The 24,349-nt window shown below is 42.1% G+C and overlaps 2 protein-coding genes across 3 annotated transcripts in view; one reads left to right on the forward strand and one right to left on the reverse strand.

Moving 5' to 3' along the window:
* Positions 1-3,325: 3,325 nt before the first annotated feature.
* Positions 3,326-6,177, reverse strand: LOC106604895 (homeobox protein CDX-1). Its single transcript, XM_014200010.2, has 3 exons — positions 5,644-6,177; positions 4,238-4,386; positions 3,326-4,021 (listed from the first exon to the last, which is right to left on the reverse strand). Exons 1-3 carry the CDS (start codon positions 6,053-6,055, stop codon positions 3,818-3,820), a joined length of 765 nt encoding a protein of 254 aa, XP_014055485.1. The 5' UTR covers positions 6,056-6,177; the 3' UTR covers positions 3,326-3,817.
* Positions 6,178-11,144: 4,967 nt separating this feature from the next.
* The window catches only part of LOC106604848 (platelet-derived growth factor receptor beta-like), a 59,305-nt gene continuing 46,100 nt past the window's right edge, over positions 11,145-24,349 (forward strand). For both annotated transcript variants that reach the window (XM_014199903.2, XM_014199904.2), the window contains exon 1: positions 11,145-11,570. The gene's annotated coding sequence lies outside the window, so the exon portion shown is untranslated. The remainder of the gene's footprint in view (positions 11,571-24,349) is intronic.

Raw genomic sequence — 24,349 nt, forward strand, 5'->3', positions numbered from 1 at the left:
TATCTGCTGTTTAATTTATATTGTTAAAGTGATAAGTGATAATGTTCACCCTGATGTTTTATTGGTGTCATTATCATTATTATACAGTTTAGTCTAGTTTATTAATTCGACCATTTAAAAAAAACAAGCACACATAAAACTTGAAAAAGCCATACTTGCACATGAGCAAAATCATGGAGGATAACACACAGTAAAGTCTGGGACTTATTTCCATGGTGGTCCTCTTGAGACAAGATCAAACACGGTTGAACACAGTATGGCAGCGAGATAATACAGCATAAAAACAAAGAAGAACATTTATCTCATCATTGCAGTTATGTCGTAGGGGACATTAATATGGGAACAGAAGACTTCAAACAATGCAGAGAGAGCTTCTCCAAGACATTTGCTAATGTTAGTAAGCTCTGTGCTAAGTATGCTCTCCAACAGTTTTACTTTAATGAGACACCAGAAGTGTAGTCATCCTCATAAAGGAAAAGACTGAGAACAAGCCTCTTTCGTATCGTTTATATACAGTAAAAACAGTAGTGGTCCAAGCACGCTCCCTGCAGAACACTACAACTTATTGGATTTGCCTGAAACAGTGAACCATTTAACCTCTACCACTTGCTCCTTACCTGACAAGTAGGACTTTAACCAGCCTAGAGGGATACTGTTTAACTCCAGTGCCTCCAGTTTGGAGATTAGGAGACAATGGTTGACTGTATCAAAGGCCTTTTGTAGGTCAAGAAGTACCATTCCACAAAGACAATTAGCATTTCCTGTTAGTGCAGGAGGATTTTCCTGCTGTAACAAATGGGCTCAAATTAAGATCCTATATCTGTAGTAACATTGGTGGCTGGTTTTACAATGGAACAACCTTCCACATTTCCATATGTTGTTTTGTTTCCTCTCTTTTACCCAGTGATCATCTGGATGGTAGCAGGGTCTCTGGCAGCAGTGGTTATTGTTCTAGTGATGGTGTTGGCAGTTTACTGTGTCCAGAAGAAAAATAAACCTTCAAAGACGCCAGGTTAGAGGACATTTATCAGTAGCTCTTAATTTTTTCTTAAGTACTACAATTTACTGCGTTTACCAGTCTTGCCAGTGAAATACTAGATGTAACGCCTCCCCACCTGTCCCTCTCGCTCGCTCGCTCTCGCTCTCTCTCTCTCGCTAGCTAATGATGACAGCCAGGATGTGGAATACGTTGATGTCAGGATACTGAAGAAGCAGATGAGACAGAAGGAGAAGGAGGCGTCAATCGAGGTGGAGTATGGACAGTTTAAAATATTAGAGGGTCCCCGGCGGAAGGTAGACACACCTGAGGAGGAGGACTGTGTGTACGCCAGATTACAGAAAGGCCAGTGAGCAAGGTACTGTCTAGATAGAACATTAATGAATAGAAGGACACTGAGAGTTGAATCACTGAGAGTCTGAGATGAATCACTGGTTGCGTCCCGATAATCTCTACTTTTCTTGTTCACTTCCCTTCTTGGATTTGAAAGGAAATGAATGGAATATGGAATCTCCCTGTTGCCCGTGCCAACACCAATCCAATGCTTTTAAATGTGTGGGAAGTAGTGAACGAGCGCACATTTCAGGAAGAAAGAGAGGCCCCTGAGAGGCCCAGAGTTGATACAGACGACAGCCATGTTGAATCATGTTGTCTTAGTTACAAAACACAGCTGTTACTGTAACTGTATGTTCAGCTTTAGAGCACATACTGTCTGTTTCCAAGAAGTGGATACAACACTTCTGTTTTTCTTTACCACATTTCTTTCTTTGGAAAAGTGTTTTACCAGTTTACGTGTGGTCTTGTTTCAGTTGTGTGATATGTCCCAAATTCTTACATGTGTTTGCTGCATGATAGAAGTAATGAAATAGTTATTTCAAATAATGTTTAAAGAATTTTTGATTTTGATAATTGCATAACAGAAATTGAATTACCAATTTCCAATAGCTTAAGTCAATACTTTAAAGCTTGCAGTCCATCTCCCTCATGGACATAGCTTGAGATATTGCAAAAAATCTAATATACTCTTCTTTTTCTATGAGGAAAATCATCCTGGCATCCACACACATGCATACATTTCTGGTAATATCTAAGATAGTAGTTACATGATGATCTTTTTACAGCACAGTACCTGTACAGCAAATAAGATCATGTTACATTTTTTGAAATTGTATCTGTTTTTAAGCTAGTGCAATAATAAGCTAATGTTGTAAAATAGTTGTTTAGATACATGGTCATATCTTTTCACACCATCAAAAAAAATTTTTTCTTCCCTTGAACCTTTCCACGTCTCTGGTTTTGGGGGGTTAAAGTTGGTGATGCATTTCCTGTTCGAGTTGCATTATTTCCAGTTGAGAATCCCCTCATTAACTAAAAATAAATCATATATGATTTTGCCATATGGTATCTCATTCTCACTCAATAAGTTAAGCTAAAAGAACAAATTGTGAAGCGGCTGTTTATAAATAAAGATTTGTTTCTAACAAAGTGTTGATATCAATGTAATATGCAGAGGAATCACTTGTCGTGCTCATTGTTGATGCCACTGTGTGATTGGAAACTGCAATTTCATAATAAAATCCTGTGTTTTAAAAACAAGCAAAAGTTGTTCCTGTCTTCTCTAATAGTACAGTATAGAGGTCAGAGGTCGAAGGTTAAGAGCATTGGGCTACCATTCATCCCATCTGAGGAGTAATAAACACAGTCTTTATGGCCAATCATAGTTGAATTCTCCACAACCCCAAGATCATTACCTCTCTATGGTTACTGATCTATAAGACAGGTGACAGATGCCCAGGTATGCTGCTGTAATCATATAACTAACATGTTCTTCTGACATCTTCTTTTCATGTCCCCTATTAGACAATAAGCAGGGAGAAAAGAGTATGCAATTTCAAAATCAGCAGACTGCACAGATTAATGTGAAATTCATAAGAGTTAAGGCCAAATACTGTCATATGGGTACTGTAAACTGGGGATGTAAGTGTCCATAAGTTTTACAGCAATGGAATGAGTTCATTACCCATCATCATGTGACTTAGATAGGGCTTTTATCAGTTTGATAGTGCAATCATGAAACTTTTCATTTGCCTATGGCATTAAAATAGCAAACTCATCACTTGTGGAGAGACTGTAAACAGCTAAAACGTGTGGTTTATCTCCTTGGTGATCATGGCTGTCTTGCCACATACTGTACAGGGTATACAGCAGTGGTTTTCAAACTTGTTTTCAGGTGTTCATTTTGGCAAACCAGGACAAACAACATCTATATGTAGCCTATGTGTCACCAATACACTTGTAAAGTCGTTCGTAACACAGAAATGAAAATAAGACGTTCCAAGACATTTATTTGTCTGGATGAATCATATGATTGAGAAACTGAGGCCAGCTGTAGGTCAACTATCAGGATGTGAAGAGAAATAACCCTGCTTACTTCGTATCTCAACACCTCTTCAATTTAATTTCTCTTCACAGTGCCTCAAAACTAATCAAACCTTTCACGCAAAATATTAAAGATAAAAATCTTTTAAAAAAACATGAGATCAGATCAAAACATTTCCATTATTTTGCAGTTACAAATTCATTGGGTCAAGAAAATATAAACACAAAAGCAGTTTCAAATAAGGCACTTATGCCTTTTATACATATTTGCATAGTGTAACCTGTTCTTCTCTCTCTCTCTTTCTTCTTATCATAACACAGACCGTAGAATTCTATTACAGGTGTGGAAGACGCATGTAATAGTATTTTCATCATATCACTGAGGTCAATTACATCTTCTGTAGTGATTGTCATGGGAACAGCAGTTTAATATTGTTATCCTCAGTACTCCTCTTTTATAGTCATTGATATTGTCTCTGACAACAAGCTGGAGCTGGTTGCCATGGAGCCGTTGCTGGGGTCAGCCAGGCAGGATGGGGGAAAGGTCAGGGTAGTTGTAGTCTTAGAGGCCTGCTGGGACAGCTGGATCTTCTTCTTGGTAATTTTCCTCTCCTTGGCTCTCCTGTTCTGGAACCAGATCTTTACCTGTGGTGATATCAGAGAATGATGAGACCTACATTGCTCTCTGAGACTCACCTGTAGCGCTCACCTGTCTCTCTGACCCACCCGTCACTCTCACCGACATGTCTGCTCTCTGCCATCTACCTGTCTCTCTGAGAGGCCCAGGGCCAGCTCTGCACTGGAACTCTTTCTACAGCTCTCCAACTGTCTCTGTAACACACACCTGTCTCTCTGACCCACCTGTCTCTCTGAGAGGCTGAGGCCCAGGGCCAGCTCTGTCTTCCTCCTGATGGTGATGTAGCGGCTGTACTGGAACTCCTTCTCTAGCTCTAGGCGCTGCTGGTCTGTGTACACCACCCTGTACTTGTCCTTGGTCCGCGTCTTCCCTCCTGGAACCAAACACAAGTATGACAATGCAACAAGTATAATAACCAATGCATCTATCAACAATCAAAGGAATGGTCCAGCACTGAGTATTTGTCAAGGATTTTGATGTCGATGTTCTATATTGGTTAAATTGGTATGTCGGGTGATATGATCAATACAAAAAGTGTATAACTCTTGGAGGGATTGGCATACGTAGATTCAAGTGTAAGCAGTGTGAAGATATCTCCATGACTCAGGCTGCACAATGTATGAACAGTAGTGTCACCGCAGACTGCTACATTTGCTGATGGAGATATGTCTGGAGCCGTGTTAGAGTTGAGTCTCACACATGGGGGTGGTTGAAAGCACTCTGGCGCCTGTGAAGCCTCATCTACCCTATTAGTCATGTTAATCATAAGCACTGTGTAAGAGACTACGTAAGACATTACTGTGGTAGTTCTTATCACTGTGAGAGCTGTTTACACAGGAGTTTACATAGATAGCCATTCAGTCCCACTTGCGTGCGTGTGTACACACACAATTCCTATACACACACACAACACACATTCTCTCACACACACACAGCGCCAGGGACGGGTGAGTCAGGGAGATGGTATTGATCCACAGGAGAGATCTTGACGGCACAGTGCGACCGAACATTGATCGTAGTAGGGCGAGGAGGGGAACACAAAGTGAGATAAGGCCAGGAGCGTTTCCAGTAGAGGGGGGTTGATCCTGTCCTCTCTGAGACACCCAGCCCAGTCCAAACCAAACCCCTGGCTCTCAGCCTTATCTGCTTAACCTGTCACCCCCACAGTGGACAGAGAGGGTGGGGAACCACAGGCTGCAGAATCCCTCGCCTCGGATGTTAGCTTTTCACAAAAATATTTTAACCAGTGGAAAGGATAGGTGAAAAGGTTCTGTTTGATGAATGTGTGTGACGTTGTGCAATGGTTCTGAAACTTGTGTATATGAATATGTATTCTGTTTTCAGTGTGCCAACAATGCTTGTTTTGTATCTTGTAAGCCTACACCCACTCAAAATGTTAAATCTGATGTCTGCCATTGAGCATTGACATTGGATCAACAAATCGATAACGTGTGCTATTTTTCGAATAGGTGTAATACTCTCCGCAAAGTTCATAAATCAACAAACTGTTTTGGGCGTTCAACGATAAGTAGCCTACTGTACAAAATAAATACATTTTATTGAGGAAATAAACTATGCCAGTTTATAGATATGAGACAGGCTCAAGGGAATTGGGATTTGGGGAGTTTACCTGTACTGGATGAATGTACATTGTGTCTGATCCAGTCGTATGAGTTTCTTCTCTCTGAGTCTGGAGAGTACTGCCCGGCAGGTGAGTTGAGTGATGGAAGAGTTCCCGGCCCCGTAGGCAGGATGGATGTCAGATCCGGGGAACTGAAACTTATCTGTTCTGTACCTGGGCTCAAACCGTGGAAGTCCGCGCTCTGGCCATACGGTGACCACTCCTCCCGCGGACCTGCTAAGTAAGCAGGGTTCCACACACCTGTCATCTGGGCATGCGGGTCACTGATGCCTGTGACGTGATGATAACCGGTGAAATCCGTATATTGCATGAAGTTCTGACTGTTCAGAGGTTGAGTCGGGTGTCCCACGGAATTTGAGTACATTCCGGTGTTTTGATCCATCAGGTAACTCACGTACATCTCAATGAATTAACTCCTCTGCGCATGGTAATCCACAAAATTATATCACCAATTCTCTAGAAATTCCTACAAATCTATCTATGTGACTCGACCTCCTGTAACCTACGCACCTGTTGGGTATCTACACCTCACCACACCTTTATATAGTGTTGTTTCCTGGACAAGTTGACAGTTCGAAGGTATCTCCATGACGTCAACTTTACAACCTGGAGGGACTACCTAGTTAGCTCAGCTCCTCACATCAAGATTATATAGGGTATTTTTCAGAAATTGTGTTGATTAAAAAGTTAGGATCAGTTGAGGCCCTTGAGGTGAGGACATTATGGTTATTTCATGTACAAAATGATTCCTTCAATCAAAGTCATTCACTGTGTTTATGTCTATATGAGGTAGGGGTTGGGGGATATATTCCCTCCTTAAAGTCGGATACACTGCATGACTTTACAGTGATCATAGTGGGGCATCAGATTACCAGACATGGCATGCAGGCCTACAACCTGAAAGGAGAGACGACAACATGCTGGGGGTAAAGTACATCTAATGTGTGTTGTAGCTCTCTTCATGACAACAGACACAGGTTGGTTCCTTGAAACGGGCGTTTATTGCCTTGCACGTCTTTTTCTCCGATGCATCCACGTCACGCCGTGAGAACTATATGTTTGAATGAACACAGTAACGTTGATAAATTATACAGTACTGAAACAAAGGAATACAAATGGCGCTCGGCGCAACAATACAAATGGCGCTTGGCGCGACAATACAAATGGCACTTGGCGCGACTATAAACAAAGTTCTAAAGGTTGAACAAAATACCTCATTTGCTGCTTGTACTGAAAAGAGGTTCTTGAATCCTTAAAGTCCCTTGAAAGTCCCTTTACTGTCTTTCTTAGCCTCTGCCATCAACAATTATGACTCAGACTAAGATCTGCTTAAGTTAGATTGCACACAGTCAATTAACAAATTCCGTAGCAGTAACACAACAGAGAACGTTAGTTCCAGGATGGAACATAAAAACACAAACAATGGCCTAATGTTAATTTACCTGTTACATCACATTTACATTCTTATCTATACATCAATAAATCATTTATTTATTTACTACATCAAATAAACCATGAATTATGTATTAATCATGCATCGTGAACACAGCATCTATGTAACACCACTTACATGTGTGATCTGCTGTCCTCTACTGTTTGTGAAAAGTAATGTTTCTTGGGTTTGAAGTAGGCTGCCATCTCAAAACTACTTTTACTTTCACCTGAGGCAATTAATGCTGTATAGACCCTTCTACTTACTTTATGAATAAAAATGTCACATTGTTGATAATCTACAGTGACAGCCTACTCAGCTGGTGCAAAGACACCATCCATTTGAATTTCGGAAGGGAAGGCATTTATTAAAGATTGAAGTCAATATCTAGTCTAGACGTCCATTAGCGACAATCCACCATTAGCACCGGCCAAGTGAACACTAAAGGATGAGAAACTGTTATAATACTCTTAAAGCATCCAGCCAAATTCACCTGCCGGCGCCCTATAAACATGATGTCCATCAGAATGTGTAGAAAAATGTACGGTGATCTGGCATCCAGACAGAATATAGCTCATACTGTACTATAAATCCCACTTTCTCTACCACTTGTAATGTAAAGAATAGGTTATAAAGTACAGCTTTGTGGAGAGTGTGTTTTCAGCACTGGTATCTTGTTGGACTCACTAGCGGTTCTGGGGGGGGTCAGGGGGGGCCAGTGCCCCTGTGACAACAATTTTGGACCCCCTTGTGGCCCCCCTAAATATGGAGTATTAAATAATTTTTACATAACAAATTTTTGCTTTCGTTCTTTTTTTACATCCGTTATTAGACAGTGGCAACGATGATGATTATGAACATGGTCTTTTGCCTGCTAATGCCTGCAATGCAATGAAGAAAACGATATGACAACAATAACGTCTAATGTAACTGGCCCCTCTAACAGTACAACTGGCACCAGCTTGGCCCCCCCAGTTGAAATGGTCTAGAACCGCCACTGGTTGGACTGTGTAGGACCACGCATATCTTCGTTGTTGTTGCTGCAAAAAAGACAGACAGACAAACAGACATACATACATACATACATACAGACAGACAGACAGACAGACAGACAGACAGACAGACAGACAGACAGACAGACAGACAGACAGACAGACAGACAGACAGACAGACAGACAGACAGACAGACAGAGACAGGAATGCTAAGCATGCACACTCACGCACGAAGCATGCACACTCAACTCAACAGGCAAGTCTGTCCATTACACAACACAGATTCCAGACACAAGCTTTGAGCAAAGCCAACTGTCTGAGCTTTATGTAAATCTAAAGTTATAAAAGTTTCCACATCTGCCGAAAAGTTTCAAACTACAAAACACTTTAAATAGAATAAAGTGCATATAGGCAACTGAGTTAGAGGAACTTGACCCTCGCTCTGTGCCAGAAATAAGAATCAGACTTTTTCTAATTCAGAGGTAGATTGAATTGTCTCTGTGGTTAAGTGTAGTAGTCCTACATAAACAGTATAGCATTTCACTACTGTATGTCTTGTAGGCACATAAAGTGTAACTGGGGAAGTAATCAAAAATGTCTAGCCTCTTTGGGCCACTTGTGAGACGCTTACACGTGTCAGGAGCACTGCCTCTGGGCGGTGATGAGTTGTTATGGGTCCCCAGGCAGACCCAATGCTTTGATGTTCACCAGCCTCCTCCTGGAGGGAAAGATACTGTGGACTCAAGTCACAGTCTGAGGCAACCTGTGGCCTACAGCAGGGGCGTCATGATCCCAAAAACTCTGAGGGGGCACAAAGTACGTGAGGATCGCTAGTGGGTGGACACCGGTAAATTGGAAGATTTAGCATTTTTCAAACACCTGAAACCTATCAAGAGCCATTATCATTACGCTTAATTCTATGTAACAAATATGTCTATTTTTCTCCATATCTAAGCATACCTCTTGAGCTGTCTGTATCCTCCTGAGTGGTGGTCCTTTTTAAAGAAACTAAATATGTTTCTCTGCATCTCTGCTAATATCTGGGTCAAAGATTGGTAGGAATGTGAGTCTTATTCTGTACACTTAGTTATTGCTTGCTTTTCAAAAGTCTACAAACCTTGAGAGCAGGGTTGGGAACCTATCTGGGCAAGCTAAGGCCAACTTCATAAAATTTCTAAGTGGCTAGTAGTATTACAGAAGTGTAGAATGTAGAAATCTGCGGTGGCACATGCCCCTGTGTTGCCCCCTATGGGCATGATGCCTCTGGCCTACTGGGCCTTGCTAAATGCTGTGTTATCTATTCTTACTGTGTTATGTAATACTTTATTATGCAATACTAAATGTGGTTGCTTGAAGTTTATCCCACAGATCGTTTACAAACCTCAAACAAGCAAGTCATTGATAACGTCATAACAATTCTTTAAGTGTTTAATTGTGGCCAGTATTCATTCTTATACAACATAATTCTCTCTTACTGTAACTACTGATGAGGATTGACCAATTTCAGACTCTCCACACATAAACCAATATACAGTAGGCAGAACTGCATGGCACCTTATCCTAGCTCGAATTAGTGATTTATTTCCCTACTAAGCTTTCTATATTGTCACACCCTGATCTGTTTCATCTGTCTTTGTGATTGTCTCCACCCCCCTCCAGGTGTCGCCCATCTTCCCCATTATCCCCTGTGTATTTATACCTGTGTTCTCTGTTTGTCTGCTGCCAGTTCGTCTTGTTTGTTCAAGTCAACCAGTGTTTTGTGTCTCAGCGCCTGTTTTTTCCAGTCTCTCTTTTCTCGCCCTGCTATTTTTGACCCTTGCCTGTCCTGACTCCAAGCCCACCTGCCTGACCACTCTGCCTGAGCCTGCCTGGTGAACTGTACCTTTGCCCCCCCTCTGGATTACCAACCTATGCTTTACCCGGACCCTGAGCCTGCCTGCCGCCCGGTAACGTTGCCCCACCTCCGGTTTACTGACTCCTGCCTGGGGAAGCAATAACTACTGAATAGCAGCCATGGTGTTACTATTACTGGTATTTCAAAATGAGGATGTTTTCTACATCTGGTACAGTAGATGGAGAAGCTGTAGCAGAGGGCTAATATTACAGTGATAGAAGTTTAAGTAATTGATGTTTTAGTAGTGGCAGCAGTGTAGCGATCTGTGCAATGTTTATACTGCACTATGAGCTCACTTTGGGCTTGTAGAGAACATGATAATATCTATTCTAAAGTATTACAGTAGATTACTATTGCATTAGTATAAAACTGAGGTGGGGCCCACTATGCCCCGACTGGCGGCTTCTGTTCTGAAGACTATGCTGTTTTCCCCTCTGAACTCCATGTGCTGTTGTAACTGCCCTCCTATTTAACTACTAGGCACTATACATCCCTCTAACTGCTGCTGCTGGGCCTTCACATTGACTCACACAATTAAAGGAGAGTATCGTCCAATATTCCCCCGCATCGCTAACTCTCGGTCCCCCCGTTCCCTCTCAGGAGGCCCTCTCTAATAGAAAGGCCTGAGTCAGCTGCTGGCTGGCATTATGAATTTTCAGGCCATCCACTCATATCCTGGGAAAGGAGAAACTAGGAATCTGGCCAAGATTGAAAACAGACTTGGGCACAGACATTGAAAACAGAGATTCTTTCAAACTGAAAGCAGAGCTCCTTTGCACAGTACAAACCTGCTGTTTTCTCTCACTCTTTCACACTTTGTGTAGATGAGGTGATGAATACTGAAAGTGAAGCTGAGTTATGTTACTAAGTGAAAGAGACTTTTCGTTTATTTTCTATAGCCTCGCACAGGCTTGCCAAAACATGTTTTCTCCTGGAATTGTCCCTTTCTCTCACTTGGTTGTGCTTGTTTTGAGTCTTAGATGCAGTCCAGTCCTGTTGCTAGTAGTGACTGTCGGAACTGCTTCAGTTCAGTTACACCTCAAACAAATCACATCGGTGGTGAACCATAGAACAACAAACACAACCTGATCCATTTGTCCCTCCTCTCTCCTCCTCTCTCCTCCTCTCTCGAGCACTGGCAGTCTCTTCTGGGTGAGTTTCTCTTTGCTATTCGGCAGAGCAGTGGGCTGGCTTTATCTGTGTGTGAGAAGAGCGCAGAGGAGAGCAGACCAGAAGAGAGGAGACCCCCTGTGCTGTGATTTGACTACATAAACAGAGCTCAGAGCCGTACCTCCTCCTGCGGACTCCCAGGACACTGGAGATTAACCCTACAGTCCTGCACTTCAGAGGAATCTAGTCCAATCCTTAAAAACACAATTGGCTGGAGACTGTTACTAGAGACCATTACTGTTACTCTAAAGGCAACCAACCGCTGGATAGAGCACTTCTTTGACAGAAAGAGAGAGAGAGAGAGAGAGAGAGAGAGAGAGAGAGAGAGAGAGAGAGAGAGCGAGAGATAGAGAACTAGACACTCACAGAGACTGAGACTTGATCATGTTTTAGGAGCCAAGACAGCTGAGAACTGATACACTGAAGGTAAGAGGGTTTAGTTTAAGCCTGGCTCTTTCTTTTTCACATTTACAGTATTTCTGACTAATACATTTTTGGCAGCTTTAATAGAGCCTATGATTTACTACTGGACATGAAGGATGTATAAATTCAATTAGTTGGGACTGAAATCCCACTACGAATAATGAAATTACATGGCTGTCTATCACATGTAACTGTCCACCACTGGATAATGCCATTTTCTTAAAACATATTTTCTGTTGTAATGATTAATTGGGAATGTATTCATTTAGTTAACTTTGTGTATTTAATGTCATGGAATGGCTTGCCAGTCTTACACTATCGTGTGTTTTGTGTGTGTTGGTGGTTGGTTCTGTTTAAGACTGGGGAGGATGATTTTATTTTATGAGCATGGCCTTATTTCTACTACTTCCTATTGGATGACAGGTCGAGAGAAAATTGGATTAATCAAGGTGATAGAAAGTGACACATTCAATACCGTCTTGCACACTCTTGTCTGCATCTAGCTGATCTATGGCGTAATCATTAGTCCAAACAGTTGCAAACAAGAGTTTCTAGACAAATTCAGGTAGATTTATCACCATTTTGTCTGCTTCCATTTAAGAAAAGTTTTTCAACAGAATCTGTCAAATAAATACACCCCTGAGCACATACAGTTCACTTTCATAGCAGCGACATACAAAAAGCATCATCACTTTGCTTATTGTGTAAGTCCTTTTATCTACACACTTTCCTCCTCTCACATTTTCCCTTTGCTTGTGGACTTCAATGCACAACACAACAGCTGCCTGACCAGGCAAAAAAAACAACTTTCCAACCCAAACTTTCATACCATAACCGCTAACCAGCAGACACAGCCTAAATCGTTGTCACCATATTAGCTAACGTCATAGTCAACATAGCTTCTAGAACTAACGCGTTAGTAAACCCACTACAATCACACAGTACAGTGTACATACAGCAAGCAGTTTAGGAGTTACACAGGTGGGACGCGGTGGCAATAAATTAATAAAACCAAAAGCTTACCGTGACTTGGAAGAGTTTTAGTGTTGGATAGCCTTAGCCAGCTAGCTAACATAAATAGCATTCCTCTCTGTTTGAGCCGGGTGTTTGGTAAGCTAAATTAGCTAGCTGCATTAGCTAGCTAAGTAAGTGAAAGTGATACAATTAAATATAGCTATTTCTCTATATCGTGGCTGCTTCTCCTTAATTTTTGAAGAAATTAATTTGTTCAAAACTGTTCAACTATTGTCAAATCAAATTTATTTAGATAGCCCTTCTTACATCAGCTGATATCTCAAAGTGCTGTACAGAAACCCAGCCTAAAACCCCAAACAGCAAGTAATGCAGGTGTGGAAGCACGGTGGCTAGGAAAAACTCCCTAGAAAGGCCGAAACCTAGAGAAGAACCAGGCTATGAGGGGTGGCCAGTCCTCTTCTGGCTGTGCCGGGTTGAGATTATAACAGAACATGGCCAAGATGTTCATAAATGACCAGCATGGTCAAATAATAATAATCACAGTAGTTGTCGAGGGTGCAACTAGTCAGCACCTCAAGAGTAAATGTCAGTTGGCTTTTCATTGCAGAGTATCTAGAGTATCTCTACCACTCATGCTATCTCTAGAGAGTTGAAAACAGCAGGTCTGGGACAGGTAGCACGTCCGGTGAACAGGTCAGGCTTCCATAGCCGCAGGCAGAACAGTTGAAACTGGAGCAGCAGCACGGCCAGGTGGACTGGGGACAGCAAGGAGTCATCATGCCAGGTAGTCCTGAGGCATGGTCCTAGGGCTCAGGTCCTCCGCGAGAGAGAGAGAATTAGAGAGAGCATACAAAAATTCACACAGGACACCGGATAAGATAGGAGAAATACTCCAGATATAACAGACTGACCCTAGCCCCCCGACACATAAACTACTGCAGCATAAATACTGGCGGCTGAGACAGCAGGGGTCAGGAGACACTGTGGCCCCATCCGACGATACCCCCGGACAGGACCAAACAGGCAGGATATAACCCCACCCACTTTGCCAAAGCACAGCCCCCACACCACTAGAGGGATATCTTCCGGAGGATATCCTCCAACCTATCTTTGTCTCTTGAGTCAACTACTCACCACATTTTATGCACTGCAGTGCTAGCTAGCTGTAGTTTATGCTTTCATTACTAGATTAATTCTTTGATTGTGTGAACAACATGTCAGTTCATGCTGCAAGAGCTCTGATAGGTTGGAGGATATCCTCCGGAAGTCGTCATATTACTGTGTAAGTCTATGGAAGGGGGTGAGAACCAAGAGCCTCCTAGATTTTGCATTGAAGTCAATTTACCCAGAGGAGGACGGAAAATAACAGTCCTCTGGCTACACCATGGTGCTGCCCCAGAGAGTGCTGTTGAGGCTACTGTAGACCTTCATGTGTGTTGACAAGTGAATAAACTGATTTTACAAAATATCAAGAACGCCTCCTCTTTCCATGACATAGACTGACCAGGTGAAAGCTATGACCCCTCATTGGTGTCACTTGTTAAATCCACTTCAATCAGTGTGGTATGAAGGGGAGGAGACAGGTTAACGAAGGATTTTTAAACCTTCAGACGATTGAGACATGAATTGTGTATGTGTGCCACTCAGAGGGTGAATGGGCAAGACAAAAAATGTAAGTGCCTTTGAACGGGATATGTTAGTAGGTGCCAGGCGCACCAGTTTGTGTCGAACTGCAACACTGCTGGATTTTTCATGCTCAACAATTTTCTGTGTGTATTGAGAATGTTCCACCACCCAAAGGACATCCAGCCAACTTGACACAGCTGTGGGAAGCATTGGAGTCCACTTGGGCCAGCATTCCTGTGAAACACTTTCGACACTTTGTAGAGTCCATGCACCGACAGGGATGTTCTGAGGGCAAAAGAGGCGGTGCAACTCTTGCACGCACACACACACACACACACACACACACACACACACACACACACACACACACACACACACACACACACACACCCTGACACTTTGTGCTTCGGTGCTAAAGGGGCTATTTGTACAGCTTTCTCAACTCACCCTTGGTGAACCACTGGTCCTCACCAGTGAACCATTGATGCCCTGCAGCCCTGGTGAATGACCTTTACAGAATCAATCTTCTACGCATAGCTGCACAGAGGAGCCACTGACAGCCATGGAGCCATTATCATAGCATAGCATCAGTCACGTCATAGGAGTCTTCAGTTGAGGATACAACTCTGATTTGTTTTAACCACATACACAAACAGATGTAGGATCTTAATTTGACTATTGTCACAGCAAAATAATCCTGCAGCAACCGGATTTAAATGTTAAGTCCATAATGTTGCTTGATGGGTGGTTAGGCTATTAGCTGGCCAAAAGTAGGCTACATGAAAAGTGCAATACTGTTAATATAATTGTGTGTTAGAGTGGGTTTTCAGTGAATGTATGTAAATCACAAAGCTCATCTACATTTCCTGTGGTGCAGGAAAATTCCCGGGAACAAAAGTGATCAAATTAAGATCCTACTGTACATCTAAGTGTAATACATTTGGGCCCGGTTTCCCGGACTCCAGATTTCCCGGACTCCTAGTCCTAGGCTGAAACAGGATGTGAATGGAGATTCTTCATTGAAAAGGTTTCTTAGTTCTAGACAAGGCTTAATCTCTGCCCAGGAAACTGGCCCATTGAATTTTTGCTTTGTCATTGGTGAGCATGTGTCACTTGTAACCAGTGAGTTGTATCTGTGTCAGCTGAGCAGAAAAGAGGGAGAGGCAGACATTCATACAAACATACTCTACTCTCTGACATCCCCACAGACAGACTTAATCACTGTGGATGTTTCAGTTATTGAGCTGGCATACATATTACATACCGTATGGTTATAGCAGTCATTTAATCTCATAACAAAGACATGTGTGGCATGTTGATCTTTCATCCAACAGATGTTGTACACCTGAGACTGCTGTTCTATGACTATGGTCAGATGCTAGAAGCCTTCGGTATACCAATGCTCTGGCATGGGGCGGTTTAGGTTGTAGAGCCACAAACAGACAACACTCTAGCACTCTAATGCAGATGGATCTGTTTGATACAACCGATGTTAGCATGACATGTGGTTTACTGTTGACTCCTCATATCTGTCTCTTCTCTGAAGTAGAGTTTTTTTTAATCATGTTTAACCATCTTGTCACGAGCTGTCTGGATGTATATAAGACATGTATAGCCTGTTTAATGATCTTTTAAAAATGATGTTCATACCATTGTTTTGTAACGAGTGTTTTATGTATCGTTTGATAATTGCCATTCTAAGACGTTCGGAAGTTTAATTTAAGGCAAGTTTGGAACATTGTGTGGATTTTCTTAGTGTGTCAGGGGGCCGGTATGTTGGATAGAAAGAGTTCTCCCTGTGCTGTTGTAGTGCACAGTCTTCTCTTCTCCCCTCCGCCCCTCTCCTCTCCCCTCCCTTCTTTGTCTGGCAGTAGAACTAATCCTTTAGCTGTCATCAGCTGTATCCTGGCTCTCAGAGCTCCCTGCATGCCAGCCAAAGTGAGAAATGTGACTCACATTATGACCATGCAGAAGACATGCAGTGTATCTGATTAAACAGGCGGCTCACAGGCACTAACCCATATGGTCTAAAGTACCAGTGTGGTAACTTACAAGCTTTGCAGCACATTGAATAAGGCCTATGATTGATCTTTTCAATCCAAAGTCATAAGTGTTTTGAATCAAGCACAGGCACTAATGCTGTTTAGATTTGGTACTAATAAATCAGAATTCTCTCAAATAATTGTATTTAAGTGGCCTTCATGGATAGATAGTTTAGTATACCTGCTTTAGAGATCATACAATGATTACAGAATTGGCTAAGCGTTGTCCGGGTTAGGGGAGGGTTTGGCCGGGGTAGATGGTCATTGTAAAATAAGACTGTGTTCTTAATTGAATTGCCTAGTTAAATAAAGTTTAAATTAAAAAAATAATAATAATAATAATAACAACAAGGGTTTAGACCCTGGCACTTAACTCTCCTTGAAGTGTTGCCACCTCTAACTTGTACTACAGCTATAGTATATATAGAGATCAACACTGAAAAGCCACATCTTCGTGCTATTGTCAGAACACAACATTATATGAATAATTTACCAGTGGTCAATAATCCATTGATTCATTATGTATCATTCTTATAATTCTGGATCAAGAAATAGCCACTGTAGTAAGGCCAGTGGTGGCTGAAACAGCCTGCTACTCAAAGCCTCCCTCTTTCTCATGCTCCTCCACCTCTCCCTCCTCCTCCACCTTGGTACAAATCATTCTACTGACAGAGTCATTAGAACATAGAACACTTAATGAGTTGTGAGGAGTGCTGGGCTAATACATCCTGTCCAGGTCTGGCTTGCAGCACTCCTCTCCCTCCCTCCCACCGCCTACTCAACAACACTACAAGAAGCAGCTGCATCATATCTGAGAGTGGGTGTGACCGCTATTCAGCCAGCCACTCTCTTTGGAGGACAATAGAAATGGAAGGGTTCCGTAAAAGCTTCGTAACAGAGTAATAAGGCTTCATAAGAAAGTGAAACGCATCCCATGAGGTCATGTGTATTGACAGCGAGAATTCGCCATAACAGTATCACGATGAAAGTGAATGGTGAATAGAGTCAGTTTGACTATTCAGGCTGTAGTGGGTCCATTGAAAACAATGCTGTTTCCTCTGGCGCTGTCCTCGGTCCAACTAAAACATGTCAGGGATTTGTTCTGGTGATACAAACTGGGCAGGAGGGCAAAGGAAAGCATGCTGTAGCTCTCAGAAGTGATAAGACCTTTCACACGAAGGAAAACAGAGAAAAAATAGTCCTTGGCTAGAGTGAATTTATCTGGCTTGCTACTCTGTGTGAATTTGAAAGATAAACGCTAAGCTGATGATACTACAGTGAACAAAACTAGCTTATGTGTAATTACATTTTCCCTCCTTAAAATCATAAATTAAACTACCCATGAGTCTCAGGGATGGAAATAGAAAATCACCACTATATGAGTATCTCATTAAAACACTTATCAATAAACATGAAAATAATAAACTGAAATTCCTCAAAGCAGGGTCAGTTGACCCCATAGTCCTGACCCCACTGTAAAGCTGCTTTAATGGACAAACTTTACAAACTTTTTAAAAATCTCCTTTTCCTTCCTTTTTTCTCTCCCTCTCGGCTGTGTTGGAAGCCGCCATGGAAAACGAGAGGGATTTAAAGCCAGTCAGAGCTGTAATTGTATTCAGCTGTTTCTTTTTCTTTCCTTTTTTTTGAGGAGTGTAGGCGTCCTCTATTTCTCACGGGGAAGGGGAGGGTCTGTGGTAGGGTCTGCTATTCCCTCAAGTGTTTGAGCTGAGAGGTGGGAATGAGGGTTGGGGGACATGGGTGTTTTACTTGCCAGATGGGGAGGGTTTAGTGGAGTGGGGGGGTGTAGGGGACTGGGGCTAGTTGTCAGTGTCTAACCCTCTACATCCGGTATCTTCGCTAGGAGTGGGTTTTCGGTTGTCATTTTACTGGAACTCTGCCCTTCGTCTTTTTATAACATATTATCATTGCCTGGTGATAATACTGGATGTGCTTTTTACTCTACGTCATAGACACTGGTCTAGATTTTTTAGGCCTTGATAGTAAAGGACAAACATTTGATTACAGGACAATAGTTTTTATTTTGACAAACGCTTAATGAGACATTGAATAAGAGCTACTTTGTTAAGTGTTTTTCCTCCTCTTTAATGCTTTTTAAGCCCTTTTCCTCGTTTAGTTTTCCAAATGACTTGCAAACGAGATCATTAAACTGATATCAAACGTCAGCCACATCCAACAACTACCACACTTTTTACCACTGGGTTTTACCCTTAGCCTTCTCAGTATCATTTACAGCTTCATTTAAATAGGAGCTAGCCAGAACCCACAGCTTCCCAAATAAGAAGTCTGACACAACTCTGTTGAGGTAGGGCCCTTCAGACACCAGTCACTGTTTACCCATGATAATCCAACACCACTGCGGTGCATTTCAAGAAGCGGAGAAAATACAGCAATGGACATTTGCTGTTATATCAGTTTCACTGTAGTTTCCTCTGTCTCGTTCAATTAACATCTTGTTCTGTGACGATAGTATAGCGATTTAGGGGAGACTGCTGGAGTGGTGTGTGAATCAGCATCTCTGGCATACACTTCCCCGTTACCACCTGTGCCATGAAGGTCCAGACCTCTTGGCAGAAGCTGCAGTATACTTACTGTACAAACAAGGAAGTTAACAGTTAGTCTATAGAGAATGGCCTCTGTGTGATCCTTACTGAAGGGTCAGTAGTTTAATTGTAGGAAAGCTAAGATCTATTAGCCAAGGTAGCGTGGTGTTCTACAAGGATGTAGACTTGGTTGGTTCTATAAACACAGTTCCAGTTCATTTTCCGAAGAGACTGTGACAGTGTCAGACAAGTTTCAGTAGTGGGAAAACATTTCTGGTATTTCCGCGATGGTGAAGTATTTTTATTTAATCTTTGTTGTCTGGCACATAAAGCTGTTCATGTAGCGACCGTAATAATAAATGAAGAAATAGGTCAATTCAAGAATGTTAAACAACTGTCATGAAGATGCATCTACAGTAGAATACATCTGTGTTCCAGTGACATGTTGTTTACACTTTGGTTGTGGATGGAAAATGCCCAAAGGCTTGAAATGTTACTTTTCTCACAGACTGGAAGATTATTGGTTATGGTAAAAATAATGTACTTTACTCTACTGTATAGACCACACACACCCAGTACTAAAGTAGAGAAGACGTATGGTTATGCACAGTACAGTATGCACAATATGCTGAAGATACTATATATCTGGACTGAAATCTCACAACTTTTCTTAAACAATATGTTACAATATTCTAGAAGTTTTAAATAGCTAATGCTATCTCGTGAATTTGCAAAGAAGAACTTGGCTAACTTAGCTAACGTTAACGTTGTTAGCTATTTTGGCTATAATGTCTTTACACGTTAGCTAGCTAATGTAGCTAACTAACTTACCGGTCGCGCAGTCCCTCTACCACCATCTCTATGATGGACTACACCTTCTCCTCCAGCTGGTCCACATGAATGGTCTAATGAATGGCACCATTCGCGCATAACTGAAGCGTGAAACAATGCTTTTAATCACGGCATGGCTGTTCATCGATTACAGCTCAGCATTTAACACCATAGTTCCCTCCAAACTCATCATTAAGCTCGAGACCCTGGGTCTCGACCCCGCCCTGTGCAACTGGGTCCTGGACTTTCTGACGGGCCGCCCCCAGGTGATGAGGGTAGGAAACAACATCTCCACCCCGCTGATCCTCAACACTGGGGCCCCACAAGGGTGCGTTCTCAGCCCTCTCCTGTACTCACTGTTCACCCATGACTGCGTGGCCATGCACGCCTTCAACTCAATCATCAAGTTTGCAGACGACACTACAGTGGTAGGCTTGATTACCAACAACGACGAGACGGCCTACAGGGAGTAGGTGAGGGCCCTCGGAGTGTGGTGTCAGGAAAATAACCTCACACTCAACGTCAACAAAACAAAGGAGATGATCGTGGACTTCAGGAAACAGCAGAGGGAGCCGGGACAGTAGTGGAGAAGGTGGAACGTTTTTAAGTTCCTGGGCGTACACATCACGGACAAACTGAAATGGTCAACCCACACAGACAGCTTGGTGAAGAAGGCGCAACAGCACCTCTTCATCCTCAGGAGGCTGAAGAAATTTGGCTTGTCACCAAAAACACTCACAAACTTTTACATACGTACAATCGAGAGCATCCTGTCGGGCTGTATCACCGCCTGGTACGGCAACTGCTCTACCCAAAACCGTAAGGCTCTCCAGAGGGTAGTGAGGTCTGCACAATGCATCACCGGGGGCAAACTACCTGCCCTCCAGGACACTTATACCACCCGATGTAAGAGGAAGGCCAAAAAGATAATCAAGGACAACAACCACCCGAGTCACTGCCTGTTCACCCCGCTATCATCCAGAAGGCGAGGTCAGTACAGGTGCATCAAAGCTGGGACCGAGAGACTGAAAAACAGCTTATATCTCAAGGCCATCAGACTGTTAAACAGCCATCACGAACATTGAGTTGCTGCTGCCAACATACTGACTCAAATCTCTAGCCACTTTTAATAATTAAAAATTGAATTAATAAATGTATCACTAGTCATTTTAAACAATGCCACTTTATATAATGTTTACATACCCTACATTACTCATCTCATATGTATATACTGTACTCTACACCATCTACTGCATCTTGCCTATGCCGTTCGGCCATCGCTCATCCATATATTTATTTGTACATATTCTTATTAATTTCTTTACACTTGTGTGTGTATAAGGTACCGTAATTTCCGGACTATTCAGCGTACCTGAATATAAGCCGCACCCACTGAATTAAAAAAAATATATTATTTTGAACATAAATAAGCCGCACATGTCTATAAGCCGCAGGTGCCTACCGGTACATTGAAACAAATGAACTTTACACAGGCTTTAACGAAACACGGCTTGTAACAAAAATAAATAGGCTTTAACGAAACACGGCTTGTAACAAAAATAAATAGGCTTTAACGAAACACGGCTTGTAACAAAAAAAAAAAATTTGCAGTAAGCTTTAGTTGTCTTTTTGCACTGAGTCAATTCCTCACGCTGCTGTTTCCAACATCTTATCATCGACTCATTAAGACCAAGCTCCCGTGCAGCAGCTCTATTTCCTTTTCCAACAGCCAGATCAATCGCCTTCAACTTGAAAGCTGCATCATATGCATTTCTCCGTGTCTTTGCCATGATGAGGGTGACAAAATGACTACCGTAATCAGAATGATGGGAAGTTTGAGAGCGCTCGATTTAATCTAAACAGTAAACCAAAAAGTTGTTTGACCGTAACCCGTTCGGCAATTTCATTGGTCTAATGAAAGCTTCATGCCGCCAAAAAACTGACACGTCACAGAATGTGTTTTTTTGGAGAAAGCGGGAAAGCGGGAAAAATCCATATATTAGCTGCGTCATTGTTTAAGCCGCGAGGTTCAAAGCCTGGGAAAAAAGTTGCGGCTTATAGTCCGGAATTTACGGTAGTTGTTGTGAAATTGTTAGATTACTTGTTAGATATTACTGCACGGTAGGAACTAGAAGCACAAGCATTTCGCTACACTCACATTAACATCTGCTAACCATGTGTATGTGACCAATAAGATTTGATTTGAGCTCCCTTCTTAGCAGCCAATTTGATGTCGGACCACTTCTTTTTTACGGCGTCACTGTCCCTTGCCATACCCCCGACGGCAGAGACAGACTCGGCCACTCTCGCCCATCCTTTCTTTTTGGTCTCTGCAGTGACCCCGCAGTGACCTCCCCAACAGCAACCTTTTCCCGGTTGCTATTTCCTCCACCATCACTTCAATCTCTTTTCTTGGTTATCCATTTTTGATTTTTGATATAGCTAGTCTGATGGCTATAATGTGTGAAAAATAACGAAATAACCAAATCCAATCATCCCTGTCACATAGGCTTATTTATTGGTTTCAAGCACGTCACTAACGTCAATGCCACATTAAGAAGATACTTACGAAGTTCCTAAGAAAGTTCATAAATGCAATTCCTATCTTATGAACTTCCTATTTTTCTTCCTTAAGAAACTTCTTCATTACTTTTTTCATAAGTAATGTTTCGTGAATCCGGCCCCAGGAGTCTTGTCTCAGGGGGGTTTAGTCACTCTGTGAGGAATAATAGAAAAATAGGTTTATTTTAAAAAGGACAATGGATCATTTTTTTCCCACATTGTCATTGTCAGAGACTGACTCTGTTGTCTAAAGAGAACTCCAGAAAAAGCTGGAGGATGACAATGATGTGTAAACGTGTCTATAGCTACCATATTAGTCCTGTGATTTAGAAGATGTCCAATTCATGTATAGTATGACCACTACACTAGTGCTTTCAGAGCACGGTTCTGTAATGGAAAAGTTGACCACAAAGTTGGAGAGGTTTGTTTAGTTCAGGACCATGTCCTGCACACGTATTAAGAATAGGCAATACCCTCTGTGTTGAGTACGCTTTGTGTCTGTTCTCATATTCTCTTTGTTGTACTTCTCACTTTGTTGTGGTGTTGTGTCATAAACTGTGTTCTGCCCATCAGTGTGTCCCTTCTCTGTTTTGTTTGTATCATCTGAGGTTGTGTTCTATCCGTTGTTGTGGTATCTCTCATTCTTCTATTCCAGTGAGTTTGATCTTGCTCATTCTGTCCCTTATTTTGTCCTGATTTATGCTTTGTCTTGTGTTTTCCTGTGTACAGTTGTCTGGTCTATTTTAATTGTCTGTTTGATCCTGTGTTTTGTCTGTGTTGCGCTCTTCTGTCTCTGATTGTGATGTGCCATTTTTTGTGTCATTGTTTTGTGTGTGTACGGATGTGTTGTGTTGCACTGTACTCTGTATCTGGTTACGTTGTGTTGTGCTTTACAATGTGTCTGGCCAGTGGTCTTGGTGGTCTGCAGCATCACTGTTGAATCACTCCTTCACACCCACACATGGCCGCATGTTTCCCCATACAGGAAGTGAAGACTTTCCAGCTGCGCTCAAATAAGCTTTTTGGACCAAGTGTCTGTCTTTTGTTAATAAATGTATTTTTTATTCTTTCAAACACTGTCTTTCCTCTTCCCCTTGGGACACACTCAGTAAGGCAAATGCTTGGTTGCAAACGTGATTGAGAAAGTGGTTCCCACCTCATCATGTGCCAGATGTCTAACTCAAACACGGACCAGTATGGATAATACCCAGAGATTGAGCATGAAGGCTGCTGAGGAAGGTCAGTTTACACACTAGCTGTATCCTGCGCCTGTGCGTGGGCCGGGCCGCCTGCACATCAGGGGGGGGTTGACACTGAGTGTGGTGGGGTTGGTAGTGAATGCTGGGAAGGCATCCCTGGGAAAACTCACGCTCTGAGAACACACTTTTAACTGCATGGTGATTACCATGACATCTCTAATGTAAACACCTATCTTTACGTCGACCATGGCCAATGGGGGAAAGGGACAGTATACATACTGTCCTACACCACTCTTTCTATGGACCACTCAAATCTGATAACGCCCCTTCAATTGACCCTTCACCAAGCCCAACTCACCTTGGTTACTGTTGCAACCTCAACATTTTTCCGGAAAGCCCAAATCCCCATTCAACCACTGGCAAAATCCCCTCACTGTTTCTTAAACACAATAAAATTAAACACATACTACCCCTTGCTAATCAGGAAACTCTTGTGGTGGACTGTCATTATAATTGCTTCACGAAAACCTGGTCAAATTATGTTTGTAGTGTAGCTAGCCAGTGAATGGCTCTGAATTCACTGTCATCATGCAGTCAAAGTTTTATAACCACTTTTGTAGCTAAATAGTCCTCTCAAATCGGCAGATTGGAGTAGTATTCATACCATTGCTAGCTAACATACATTTTGAGAACACGTTATATTAAGTGGCTAGCTAGCTAGCATTTGGTGGTCAATGAGACTGAGCTAGAAAACAACGTAACAAAAGTATAATTTTGGATTTGAAAAATATTCCATAATTTCAGAAAAATATTCCATTTCAGGAATTACAGTAGCAAGTACGCCCTTTAATTTTTTTAAAGAAAACTCTGTTTTTGCCACAGCCTTAACTGCCGTTAATGTGATTCAAAGGACATTTCACCACTGCTCTTTAACTGTATATGTCCATTAATATGTTATTAATATATGTGTCAAATTAATAATTTCC

This window comes from Salmo salar, chromosome ssa05, assembly GCF_905237065.1.
Source record: "Salmo salar chromosome ssa05, Ssal_v3.1, whole genome shotgun sequence".
NCBI classification, from domain to species: Eukaryota; Metazoa; Chordata; class Actinopteri; order Salmoniformes; family Salmonidae; genus Salmo; species Salmo salar.

Coding starts and splice junctions, on each gene's coding strand:
- LOC106604895 (XM_014200010.2), bottom strand. CDS start 6,055: ATGTACGTGAGTTACCTGATGGATCAAAACACCGGAATGTACTCAAAT. Junction 4,387..5,643: donor TGTACATTCATCCAGTACAG/GTAAACTCCCCA, acceptor GTTTGGTTCCAG/GAGGGAAGACGCGGACCAAG. Junction 4,022..4,237: donor TCAGCCTCTCAGAGAGACAG/GTGGGTCAGAGA, acceptor ATATCACCACAG/GTAAAGATCTGGTTCCAGAA.